This window comes from Phytophthora cinnamomi, assembly GCF_018691715.1.
Source record: "Phytophthora cinnamomi strain GKB4 chromosome Unknown Contig3, whole genome shotgun sequence".
In the NCBI taxonomy this organism is placed as follows: Eukaryota; Oomycota; class Peronosporomycetes; order Peronosporales; family Peronosporaceae; genus Phytophthora; species Phytophthora cinnamomi.
The window spans coordinates 517,712-530,453 of record NW_027150936.1 but is presented as its reverse complement, the minus strand read 5'-3'; the positions used below and the strand labels follow the sequence as shown (position 1 = coordinate 530,453).

The following is a 12,742-nucleotide window of genomic DNA, read 5'->3' as shown; positions in this document are numbered from 1 at the left end:
TCAGAAGCTAAGCAGAAGTCCGCAAGGGTATACAGATCTAATAGTAATTTTGCGTTTCCATCTTGATGGTGTTGGCGTTGACTAGAGATCGTTAAAGTGCAGTTGCGTGACGTAGGCTAACGATTGACTGGGGTTGAGCACCGGGCCGCTCGGTGAGCTCACCTCACCTCCGTTGACCTCCTTTGCTACTGCGGCGGCTTTGGCGAAAAAGAGTTCTGCTCCATGACGTGTTGGCGATGTTGCCAGGCGGGCGTCGGCTTCGAGTTGGTTGCGTTTGCGCAGCTTAGCCATCATCTCTTCGTCCGAAATGCCCTTTTCAGCGGCCACCTTTTGCTTCTCCGCCAACTGTACAAATAAACAACGCAAATACTGGTTAGCCTCCAGCAAAACAAGGCAAATACAGGTTTTGCGCTCTTACCTCTTTCTTGCGCATGACCTCGGCAAAGTGTCGCGAGCTGCTCATTTTGAGGATATCGCGCGATGGCACCAATGAACTCATCTGCTCGCCGTCAGTGTCCGATCCGGTCTCAGAGACGTGAGAGCGTGCTGAATCCGGTTCATCGTCACTATCGGCAATTGTGATCCCGATTCGAGCTGCCATGAGTGAAGCCGAAGGCAAACCTCGTGTCGATGGTCGGACGCGAATATTGTTTTCGTGAAGACGTGGGTCATTATTTGTCGTTGGTGACCACATTGTGTGGCCATCTTCCAGCATCTCAAGGTGGGCATTATTGCTACCGTCCTCATGGTTGTTTCCTTGAGAGTTTTCATCACCAGCACCACCGTTGCCATCACCACCAGCCCCGTCATAAGCGCCGAAGCTGTTCACGGATGAACTTGCCTGGCCCACGATTTCTAAGATTTTGGTCAGCTTTAGTTCGGCCGTAATGAGATACCCGGCGTGCTCGCCGCCTGACATCAGTGACAACATAGAATTGGTTGGAGTCAAACCGTTACCACCGGCCGCACCTCCATTTCCGGTTGCACTCGCAGCGCCACCTGCCCCAGAGCTGGCATCACCCATCCCGGTTTCTAGTACGTCGTCAAAAGCTTGCAGCCTCCGCGCCAACCCGAATGATCCTTGTCGAACTGCTGACATAACACCGTCAAGCCGTTCGAACGCTGACTTGTTCATCTTTAGTGTGGCCTTCGCCTGCTGGATTTCGCTCTCCAGTGTATTGTAAACTTCGCGATTGAGCTCGATACCTCCTATGCCTGATGCCTTGAGCTCGTTCAACTCCTGCAGGACCTGTTCCTTTTCTTGTCGAACAGTGATGAGACGTTCTTCTGCTTGGGTTTTCTCTTTATCCAAGGATACGCTTGTAGCTGCTTGGGCAGCGATTTTTTCAACAACTTCGCGCAAACTTGAAGCCCCCATCGCAAGTTTGAGTTCTGCAAGTACCGCTTCAAAATCAGCGTTCTTTTCGGACTTCACTAGGTTCGCTGCGTGCAGCGACTCATTGGCGCGCTCACGGTTCTCGATAGAACGCACGAGTCGATCTTCTTCTGCTGCTGATAGATCTCCACGCATTTCTGCTACCATTTCCGCTCGTTCTTGCGCACGCTGTAATCTCCAGGCCTCCATCTTCTGCGAATTTCTAGCACGAACCTCGTGGTCTCCAAGCTCACGTGCTCTAGCCTTCCGTTCTATCTGCAGCTGTAGCTGAACTTCCTGAAGGAACTGCACCGCGCGGCTCTTGCCGACCTCAAGTTGTCTGCAAAGCATTTTCACTTCTTCGACTTCACGTTCGCTACTGTCCACTGCTGCAGCCATACCGGTGAGCTGTGCATCTACACGTAATTGCGTGGTTTGTAATCGGCGAATCATGTGCTCAAGCTGCCGCCGATGATGCATTTGTTCCTCCATACTAGTTGTGCATTGTGCAATATGTTGCTTGATTTGTATATTTTTCTTGGATATCGGTGTATCTTGGTTCTGCATGCGGCTTAGTGCCTCGTTTTCCAGTTGCAACACACGTAACTCGTCCTATACGCAGAAACAATAGGAAATGTCAGGCTTTATCAACGAAGATGGATGTCATCAATAGCGCGTACCAATAGCCCGTTAAGCTCGCGCTGTCTCCGTTCTGCCATGAGCTTGAGCTCGTTGAATTTACGAGCGTTCAGGTGAACGCCATCTTCCAAACATTCAATGTCACGCTGACTCGAATCAGTCTCTGGTACTCCGCCGCTACCACTGCCCTCGTGCAAGCTTCGAATTGAGCTGGATAATGAAGAATCTCGGCCAGGCAGCATGATCGGTGTACTAGCTTTCCGAACTGCCTCAACTAACTCGCGTTTATGCGTGATCTTTTTGAGTTTCTGGGTAACCAGTCCGCTTTTTCCTCCGTTCGAGGTGTTATTACTTGAAAACATTTCATAAGCTCCTTGAGCAGAAGTATCTGTTAATGGGAGTAGTCGCATTCTTCCGGATAGTCCTCCACGCTTCTTCGGTTGTCTTTCATTGCTCCGTAAGGGTGTGTTCTGCCATAGTACATGCACAAGTGTTACTACACGTCAGTCTTACCTCCACCTGGCTGGTGGTTTAGCACGCACCCCTGAAATGTCAGTGAACTCGCTCGTCATGCTGTCCACGCTCTGCCTCTTTTGCTTCACGTAGATGCACCCCACAGAGCTAGCGTTCCATGTCGATTTTCAACACGCAGGCAAAACGCTTGAAGGCAGGAGCCTAAATGGGCATGCCAATTGAAACGACCCCAACAGAACCTCAGCGAAAAATAACTCGTGTTTATGAACGCCGCTAAATCACTTGCTTGTTACTCCAGCATTACAGAACCCTTCAGCATGACGGACTCCCCCAAGAAGAAGGGTATGCCATCGCCAATCCAGAAAATGGAGCATGACGCAGCCTCCAACATTTGGACGATTTGGTACGCGTCGCAATATGGCAAGCTCGAGCGTGTACGCTCGATTTTGGATCGCAACGCTGTCGCCTCAATTGACGTTCAGGAATTTGTACGTGAACGAGTTCAACGGTTGATGAACTATCAGGTTGTAAAATCTAATGTCTTTTTATTGCTCTAAGCGAACACGTTGGAGTCCGCTGCATTTCGCCTGTCGGTACGGACACAGCTCCGTAGTCGAACTACTTGTTGCTCGAGGCGCTAATGTGGACCTACCGGATTGGGTAAGCTATACTGTGAGTACAGACACGACTCGATATTTTCTCACAATTATTCTCCATTCAAATTCTAGCAAGGAAATACCCCTCTGCATTTGGCGGCTGGGTGGGGAGACCTGCAGTGCGTGACATTGGTGCTAGAAGGAGGAGCAGATGTCCGACGAAAAAATGTCAACAACAATACCCCACTCGACCTAGCTATCTCACTATTTCGCAAAGATCACGTTTGCTTGCTAAAAGACTGGAAGCCGCTAGGTTTGAGCGCGGAAGGTTGTATTTACCAGGCAGCGTACCGAGGCATCTTACCTTTTTAAACAACTATCTCATGATCTGTCACCTGATTGTGTACACAGAGCTTGCCGAGTATCGCCAGCACCTTATAGACAACGATACCATTATCAAAGAGTTTGAGCGCGCTCTAGCAGAAGAACCAAACCCAGATATTCGGCTGGAGCTTCAGGCACTTCACTTTAAACGGAAGTGCTTTGGAGTGAATCACCCTGGTCTTCTTGGAACGTTCAGCAAGCTCGTGAATCTATACAGGTTTGCTATCTCTCAGGTATCTTGATTTACCAGCGCAATACAGTAACTCATCTTTTCTTTGACGGAACTAGAGAAGACAAAAAGTTAGAGAATGCATTCGCTATGGCTGACTGCGGTCTGACGCTGTGTGAAGCCACCCACGGCCGCTGTCACTTAGAGACGGCCCGATGGGTAAGTACACTCGCTGAACTGTTATTACAGCGAGAAGACTTTGATCAAGCCATACACTGCTTCGTGGAAGCGCTCAACACGCTCACAACGTACGCTTTTGATTGGAAATATACTGAGCGAAATAGGTTGAGGGGTTTAACATGCTAACTGTGTACAGTTTGAAAGGTGAGGCGGATCAAGAGACGTCGGTCGCGTTAGAAAACTTGGCAATCGGGTGTCAACAGGCGGGAAGGCTGGAAGATACAGAGAAACATTTGAAAATGCTTCTACGGCTTCTGACTGAGCGGTACGGCGGAGGTTACAATGCCAAGCTCTTTCACCTTTCTGTACAGCTAGCATCCGTCCTCCTCGCCAAGGTATGAATGCTTCAGTTCTTGTAATTTCGTGAACTCAACTCATGTTTCAATTTTCTCAGAAGCGAACGAACGAAGCTCGTGACTTGTTCGAGCAGTGTTTGCTGCATGCTGAGAACTTGTTCGGATCCACTGACGAGCACACGGTGACGTGCACTGACGCGTTGGGAAAATGTTGTTTTTTGCTTGGCGACTTCCCGGTGCGTTCTGATTGTAGAATTGACTTTCTTGAAAGCGCTTTGGCTTATCACAATGCTGTACAGGAAGCCGAAATGTACTTCAAGCGTTCGCTCGCGGTGATAATGCGTCTGCCCAATCCAAGCACCACCGAGACTCCATTGTCTCCGTCTAGACAGGACCAATTCCGTCGCGTGCAGAGCAACTTAGCCATGGTAGCGATAGCTGCGAGATCCTCCGAGGCTGTGCACTCGCAGCTCGAGCATTTGGGCTACATGAATGCGGAGAGCGGCGCGCCACAGACTGTTGCCACCATGTTGAAGTGATCAAATCGCAAATATTGGTGCTACGTAGAATTAGGGTCAGAATAGTCCGGAGAACAACACCTCTCCAAAACGATCGTGTTTAGCCATTCTTCTGGGCCAGCCATTGATTGATTGATACACCTGCCGACCAGAGCGAGCATCATGTCGGAGAAGGCGCCCCAGGTGCTGGGCGGCACGCGCCCCAACGTGGACGAGCGGTTCCACCTGCAGGACGTGGACGAGAACGACGAGAACAAGGCGTCCGCGCCGTCCATCTACGCGCTGCAGGCCGAGGACGACGTTCCGGAGGTTACGACCATGGAGTCTCTGTGCATGAACTGCCACGAGGACGGCACCACCAAGCTACTGCTCACCATGATCCCGTACTTCCGCGAGGTCATCCTCATGTCCTTCGAGTGCGAGCACTGCGGCTTCAAGAACAGCGAGGTGCAGTTCGGCGGGAAGGTGCAGGAGCAGGGCGCCAAGATCGAGCTCGAGGTGACGGAGAAGGAGGTGCGTGCGACCGTTGCAATTGCTCTCTTTGCAAGACGCTAGGGACCATCCGTATTGACCTGAGGGTGGTTATCTCTATTGGTGCAGGACCTGAACCGTCAGCTGATCAAGGCCGACGCCGGCGTCATCTACTTCCCGTCCCTGGACTTTGAGATCCCGCGCGAGACGCAGCGTGGTAGCATCAACACCATTGAAGGTGTGCTGCAGAAGGCCATTGAGGACCTGCGCGAGAACCAGGAGCACCGCCGCGAGATCGACCCGGAGACCACTGAGAAGATCGACGAGTTCATCGCCAAGCTCGCGCTCATGTCTGCTGGCATCACGCTGCCGTTCAAGATTGTGCTGGATGACCCTTCTGGCAACTCGCACATTGAGAACCCTCTCGCCCCGGTTGCCGACCCCCAGTTGAAGGTCACGAACTACTACCGCTCGGAGCAGCAGGACCTGGACTGCGGACTGCAGCCGGATATGTCGCACGACGCACCTACGCAGACCCCGCGTGTGCTGCCGCACCGCAATGAAGGACTGGACAAGTTCGTGGAGGAGGCTAACATTGCCAAGAAGGAGGTTATTCAGATCCCCGCGGACTGCTTCGCTTGCCAAGCACCTGGTTTTTCGTGTATGTGCATGACGGACATCCCTCACTTCAAGGAGGTGATCATTATGTCGTTCAACTGCGAGGCGTGTGGTTTCAAGACGAACGAGGTGAAGGCCGGCGGTGCTATTCCTCCCCAGGGCGAGCGCATAACGCTGAAGGTGGACGCCAGCAGGGACCCGGATGTAATGGATCGCGATATCCTCAAGTCCGACTCGGCGTGTGTGAACATCCCGGAGATTGAGCTCGAGATGGCGCACGGTTCGCTTGGTGGCTTGTACACGACCCTGGAGGGTCTGCTCGACAAGATTCGCCAGAACATCGAGGAGGGCAACCCGTTTGCTATGGGCGACAGTGACGGCGGTCGCTCGCTGCTGAACGCGTGGTTGGCGCGTCTTGACGCTCTGAAGCGTGGCGAGGAGCCCTTCACGCTCATCCTAGAGGACCCGCTGGCCAACAGCTTTGTGTACTCGCCGTTCGGCAGCTCAGACGACGACCCGTACATGGTTGCCGAGAAGTTCACGCGCTCTGAGTATGAGGACGACGTGCTGGGAATTACAGACATGAAGGTGGAGAACTACTCTAGCGACGCCGGCCTGGGCAGCATCACGGAGGAGGAGGACAAGTCCGCCGAACCCATTCGTAGTGACAAGGAGACCATGGGCGGTGGCCGCGCCATTGACCCGTCCAAGTACCACCCGAACCCGGCGGCCGTCATGGAAGTGCGACAGCAACTAGAGGAGCAGAAGAAGCTGGAGCAGCAGCAGTAGGATGAGGCTGCAATGGCGGGTGTCAGGCTGGCGTGCTCAGCATTCTTTGACCCGCATCCACCGTTGCGAATACAAAGGCTCTAAATAGATGATGACTACTTTTTGCTACCGAACCGCGGACCAAAATTCAAATTTGAATAAGTATCGCGCCTCTTTTTTTGTATCGATCGGATGGGCGAAATGGACACCAGATCGGCGGCTGGAGCTGCGCGGCGGAGACAGCAGCCCGACGGGCTAAACCACCAGGTAGCGTTAGCAGAGGCTGCCAGTCGCAAGCAGCGCCTCCCTGAGGCTGTCCAGGTGCAGAGGACGATGCCAGTGGACGGAGATAACAAGGGCAAGGCGGGGCTGACGATGGAGGAGAAACTGTTGCGCTGGCAACAGGCCAAGCTCGAGAAACAGAAAACCTTACAATGCACTAAGAGAAGGAGAAATGGAGGAGACAATCGCACCTTCGGTGAGAAGGATACGGCCAAGGGCGGCGTCAAGAGAAGGCTCGAGGAGGTGGAGACTACGGGATGTTTGCGCAAGACATCCGCCACGGTTGCTCCTTCACAGACAAACGGCAGCAATTTATCTACACATAAGAAGCCCCACGTGCCGCCAGACTACAGAAATGCAGTGCCGAAGCCTGTGCCAACGCTGTTGACTAGCCCCTGTCCAGCGACCAAAGTCAGATCGGGCCTACCGGAATCGGCTAGTGCTTCGAGGTTGCCGTCAGAAGCTTGGAGTCAGAGAGAAGGGAGCCTGCTGTACCCCATTATCATCGATTCTAGTTGCGATTTGTCGCTTACTAGCCCGAGATTGGCGGCAAGATCTCCTGTCGCGGCATCGGTCAGAAGTGCCAGGACGCCGAAGTCAGCCCCAGAGGTGCGAAGTGAAGAGGGGAGTCCTCACTGCCCCATTGTTATTGGCGATAACAATGAGCTACCGAAGCCGGTTAATCGGTCTCCTCCACCAATTCGTGACGTGGAGAATTTGTTGCCAATGCCCAATAAAATTAGGGAGGAGTTTCAAAACCCTACTAAACAGAGTCCAGTGTTGGAGAAAGCGACGGAGCCTATGCCGAACGACCGTGAAATGCCGACCTCAGTCAACCAAGCTGTATCAAAACGAAGTCCTGTATTAATGGAGAAGGAGGCAGTAGCATCGAAACCGAGGGCAGTTTGGAGTGAAAACCCAGCTTTTGACAAGGAGAACCAAAGCGGAATGTCTATCCTGCCCAACCAAAGTCCACCAGCGCTGGTTGCTACCGTGGAGAAGAAACCGGAGTTGCTGGCGAAGGACTTAATCCGGGTCGCGATTGGATTCGAAAAGAAACGTCGTCTGGCAACTGCGTTCTGCATTTTCAAGCGGGCAAGCCATATTCTTCCCAAGGAGAGCACTAAACTGACCGAGCGGCTTGAGCGACTACAGCAAGAGTGCTTGACGACACTGGATGAAGAAGCTCCATCTCAAGAATTGTGCACCGCGGCGTACATGGTGAAGGTTCTCGAGCGAGACTTGCTGTCGGTGTTAAACCACGGCACTAAAACTGATCTCACGGCGCTGCACGCTATCGGCGCCAAACGAGCCGAATTGGTGCTTGACAAGCGACCGTACCACCAGGTAAGCTCGTACCGATTCTAGCTTCATCTTCTAGGATGATCTAACTTTTTGCCGCTCTGTGTGCCGTATCTGTGATCAGCTCGAAGAGCTGCAGCGAGTGCCTGGCATTTCGACCAACGTGATCGCCAGACTGTACCAGCACCACACCAACTGGGAAAATCACCAGTGACCAATATGTGATCCCTCCATTGCGATCTAAAGTGTAAAAAACAACCCAACGCTTCACTTCAACAACAACTACAATTCATCCTCACACGTCGCATATTTCCCGCAAATGTAGCCATCTCGGCACTGCTCCCCCTTTCATTCGCCAAAACTCGAGCAGCTACAATAAGCGGATCGCGGTGGCGATGGCGATGGCGTGGCAGCTCCAGGAGCAGGAGGAGGCTCGTCGGCTGCGCGCGCTGCTGCAGCAGCAGCAACAGGAGGAGGAGGAGACCCGCAACCTGCGCGTGGGTCTGCGTCAGCACGGAGCTCCGCGCTGGGAGGCGGTGCGCACAGACGCCAGCTTCGTGGAGCGCAGCCGGCGCCGCAAGCCTGGCGCCATGAAGGCGCAAGAGCGCTATCTGCGCCGCGACGTGCACTGCGGCGTGGCCTCCTGCGCTGCGTGTCGACACGCACGCGCGCTGCTGCCGGCGCTAGTGCTGCCCCGAGTGGGCGACGGGGAGTACGTGGTGCCCGACGCCTTCAGCCTGCTGCAGTGCATGGAGCTGCTGGAGGAGGAGGCGCTCTTCTGTCGCGCGGCGCCGCGGCTTCTGGTGCTGGAGAGTGTGCTGCAAGCCTCGCTGAGACTGGCGCCCAGTCGCGACGCGTCGAGGCTCAGGAAGTTCTTCCGGGGAGAAGACCAGCGCACCGAGGGCGGCGTCAGCGTCTACCTCTTCCCGGATCAGCACCACGTGGCCACTTTCGTGGAGCCGACGGCGATGGACGAACTGCAGACGGTGAGGGATGATCGAGCGGTGCTGAAGACGGTGGAGTGGTATGTAACGCAGGAACATCTCCCACCTGCAGCACGGGTGGTGTTCATGACGAGAGACGTCGATGCAGCCGTGAGTGTGCAGCTAGCGGCTGCGGTGGATGCAAAGGCGGTCACGTGCGAGACTTTTTTGGCCGAGAGACTGCCGAAACATTCGCCGGACACGGCGTTCTTGCTGGAACTCGCCGCTAATACGGCAGAAGCGGTGAGGTACGAGGAGGAGCAGAGACTTCCTGACGAAAACGGCAACGTGCTGAGCTCGCAAGCCGAGTTTGCACCGCATTTGAAGCCTGCGCAGCTGGAGGAGGCGCTGGCACAGTCATCTTCCCGAGTGCTGGCCGGAAAACTTGAAGTTAGCACCCATAACCCCATGGAAGCATATGTACTGGTCGAAGGCCCGCACGCAGTCGAGAAAGTGTTTGTGTTTGGACGGGCTGCAATGAACCGTGGTGTGCATGGAGATCGTGTCGCTGTGGAAATACTTCCGAAGGCGCACTGGCGCGCCCCACAGAGTGACCGCATGCTGGTACACTATACACAAGATGAGGACGAGCACCAACACGAATCTGAAAGCGTCGACTCAGAGGTTGATGAGCAAGTGCCTGGGGCGATTCCTACTGGACAAGTTGTGGGTATTATCAGTCGTTCGCCGCGGTATCATGTGGCCACAGTTATTGCGTCCACGGTAAGTCCAGGAGATGACTATGCACTTGCCGTGCCGATGGATCTGCGACTACCCAAGGTCCGCTTGCGTTCACAGCGGCTTGATGCGCTTCTGGACAAGCGCCTCAAGGTTGTCATTGACAGCTGGGCTGTTGATAGTTCGTACCCAAACGGACACTATGTTGGCATTCTCGGTGCCCCCGGGAGTTTGCAGACGGAACTCAGTGCATTGCTTGTGGACAACGAAGTGGAGGAAGCCCCTTTCAGTGAAGCAGCATTAGCCTGCCTTCCATCAAGTGACGAATGCCCAATCGACATTGAAGGTGGTCGTGTAGCTGAATGCTCAACAGCAAAAAGACCTGCCCGATGCGGGTTGCTAAACTGGAAGGTTCCCGACGAAGAAGTTCCGCGACGCCGTGATCTGCGCAAGACACACCGTGTTTTCAGTGTGGATCCTCACGGATGCCAAGATATTGACGATGCCATGTCAATTCAGCGCTTACCCAACGGGAATGTGGAGTTGGGAGTGCATATTGCTGATGTGTCGTACTTCGTAGAGCATGGCTCAGCGTTGGATCTAGAAGGCAGACGTCGTGGTACAACGGTGTATCTCGTGGGTCAGCGTCTTGATATGCTGCCCTCCGTACTCAGTGCCGATTTGTGCTCGCTCCACGAAAATCGCGACCGCTTCGCCGTGAGTGTGATGTGTGAGCTCGACGGTGAGACGTACGATGTCGTAGAGAACTCAACGTGGTTCGGACGTACGATTATCCGCAACTGTTCATCAATGACATACGAGCAAGCGCATCGCCTCTTGCAGGGCGTCAATGCGGACGCTGATGACTCACCACGACGGAGTTCGGCGAGATCTCTACCATTGCAAAGCGAACATGTGGAGGGTGTCGCCGGAGGTCGGATCCCGATGAAACTTCAGCAACTAATTCGCGAAGACCTTCGTATACTGACTGATGTAGGCCGCCGACTGGGCCGGACCCGTGGTTCGCAAGGTGGTTTGGATCTGTCTAAGCAAGAGGAGGTGCGGTTTTCCCTGAACGTTTCGGAACTTGGTCAAGAAGACGTGGAGATTACAGTCAAAGAAAGTCTAGAAATCCACGGCACTATTGCTGAACTCATGATTTTTGCGAATTCGACGGTAGCTCGCAAACTTGTGGAGCGCTTTCCGACCCACGCACTGTTACGTCGACACCCTCCGCCGTCCGGAGACCGTTTCACGCAGCTTATTCAACTAGCTAAAGCTCGCGATGTCGTCATTGATGCTACCAACAACTTCACACTGCAGCAGTCGCTTGCTGCAGCGGAACGCTCAGGGCGCATGGACAGCAAAACGATGTCATTGTTGAAGTCTCTTGCTGTCCGCGTAATGACGGAGGCCGAATATGTGAGTTCGGGTGCTGTTGCGGCAGGAGATGCGGCAGCAGTGAACGGCGACGTCACGCGGTTTGCTCACTATGGCTTGGGTCTGCAATACTACACACATTTTACGTCCCCAATCCGTCGGTATGCAGACGTCATCGTTCATCGCCAACTTCTAGCGTCGATTGTATCCCCGACCCCATCTCAAAGTACAGTATTCCAACGACCCGCAGCCAAAGCTTCAACTCCACTGGTTCTTCCCAAGACTCTCGCTCCCTCAGTGTTAGAAAGTGAAGAGGACGAAGATTTTCTTGATGATCTGATCTCGTCGGTGGATAGCCAGCTTCAAGTGTCTACTGCTCCGCCAGCAAAAGAGAAAGCGATCTCTGCTGTGGTTGATGAAGCGATCCAGGATGGGGACAATCTATTCCCGCCTGAAGAGTTAGTGCCGCTATCGCGGCACCTCAATAAGAAGAATCGGCAAGCTAAGCTGGCGGCGCATGCCTGTGACGAGTTGTTCCTGGCCCTGTACTTCAGCAGTCACACGGTGAAGGTCCCTGCAATTATCACAGCTCTCAAGCAAAATGGCTTCATTGTGTATGTGCCGAAGTATGATCTTCGCGCGCCAGTGTACTTGCGCGACAAGAATGGTGTCGTGCAGATGGACCCTTTGTTGCTCGGCGTTCGGATTGTGGACACAGACCCCGCAACAGGAGCGTTTACTGGTGCTGAGTGCATTCGCACAATCCCTCAAGCCAGACTTATCTGGAACGACACCGAACGCGAGACCCTTGAAGTCGTAGCTTCCGAAGACAAGCGCACCGTGTTCAGCATACTGGATGAAGTGGAGGTTCAAGTTTCATGCGACCTTGCTGCTTCAGGAGCTCGAGTTCCTCAGCTCCAGTTGCTTCTCGTCGGTCGCGCTAGGGCTACACGGAAGAAACACATCGCATCATCACTTTCAGAGCTGCAGCGCGTTGTTCAAACCAAAAGCGAGGCGGCCAATAGCCCTGACACCACGATTGCTGTTGAGCACTTGAAGCCAACCTGCACCGGAGGAGAAACTTCTGCAACAAACCTGTACGGTTTGTTTAATGCCCCCAATCTGTCTCCATGGACTAAGAGCCTCGCACGCCGCAAGACGACCCAGGAGCAAGAGGAAGGGAAGAAGAAGAAACCTGGTTTCAAGCGCAAGGGTCCAGGACGCCTGGTGTTTGGGAATTTCTCCAACAATTCGCGCCGTCATTACCAGCACAAGCTCGCTCAATACATGGATGAACGTTCGGAGGCGCGTGAGGAGGAGCTAAACATTCAGCGTTTCGCCAATGGTTCCTCAGCGATGACCTCAGCCCAAGAAGCGCGCCGTGCAGAGCGCGAGGCGCTTGTGCGCACGCAGAAGCTAGCCGCTGAGAAGCGCCACGATCGCATCAACCGCCGGAACAAAGCTGGAAAGTAGGTAGACACTGTTGAAAGTACAACACGATGCCCAACAGGGCGTTTTTTTCTGCTGTTGCTAGCGCCCAAGCGGTCTTTATCTCCTTGATGTAGTAAT

The 12,742-nt window shown here is 53.8% G+C and overlaps 5 protein-coding genes across 5 annotated transcripts; 4 read left to right on the top strand and 1 right to left on the bottom strand.

The window, feature by feature from the left end:
- Positions 1-81: 81 nt before the first annotated feature.
- Positions 82-2,586, bottom strand: IUM83_09161 (uncharacterized protein; the record flags this gene model as incomplete). The annotated part of the gene is made up of 5 exons (XM_067933582.1): positions 82-345; positions 419-912; positions 970-1,987; positions 2,056-2,484; positions 2,557-2,586. 5 exons carry the CDS (start codon positions 2,584-2,586, stop codon positions 82-84), a joined length of 2,235 nt encoding a protein of 744 aa, XP_067799966.1.
- Positions 2,587-2,805: 219 nt separating this feature from the next.
- Positions 2,806-4,712, top strand: IUM83_09160 (Serine/threonine protein Kinase; the record flags this gene model as incomplete). Its single annotated transcript, XM_067933581.1, has 8 exons — positions 2,806-2,976; positions 3,047-3,148; positions 3,217-3,412; positions 3,496-3,685; positions 3,757-3,945; positions 4,014-4,212; positions 4,272-4,409; positions 4,473-4,712. 8 exons carry the CDS (start codon positions 2,806-2,808, stop codon positions 4,710-4,712), a joined length of 1,425 nt encoding a protein of 474 aa, XP_067799880.1.
- A 141-nt stretch (positions 4,713-4,853) lies between these two features.
- IUM83_09159 (Zinc finger protein ZPR1) lies at positions 4,854-6,569 on the top strand (the record flags this gene model as incomplete). Its single annotated transcript, XM_067933580.1, has 2 exons — positions 4,854-5,204; positions 5,292-6,569. 2 exons carry the CDS (start codon positions 4,854-4,856, stop codon positions 6,567-6,569), a joined length of 1,629 nt encoding a protein of 542 aa, XP_067799967.1.
- Positions 6,570-7,778: 1,209 nt separating this feature from the next.
- IUM83_09158 (putative DIS3-like exonuclease 1) lies at positions 7,779-8,346 on the top strand (the record flags this gene model as incomplete). Its single annotated transcript, XM_067933579.1, has 2 exons — positions 7,779-8,177; positions 8,257-8,346. 2 exons carry the CDS (start codon positions 7,779-7,781, stop codon positions 8,344-8,346), a joined length of 489 nt encoding a protein of 162 aa, XP_067799968.1.
- Positions 8,347-8,527: 181 nt separating this feature from the next.
- On the top strand, positions 8,528-12,646 carry IUM83_09157 (DIS3-like exonuclease 1; the record flags this gene model as incomplete). Its single annotated transcript, XM_067933578.1, has 2 exons — positions 8,528-11,404; positions 11,456-12,646. The coding sequence occupies 2 exons, from the start codon at positions 8,528-8,530 to the stop codon at positions 12,644-12,646; spliced, it is 4,068 nt and encodes a 1,355-aa protein (XP_067799970.1).
- Positions 12,647-12,742: the final 96 nt, after the last annotated feature.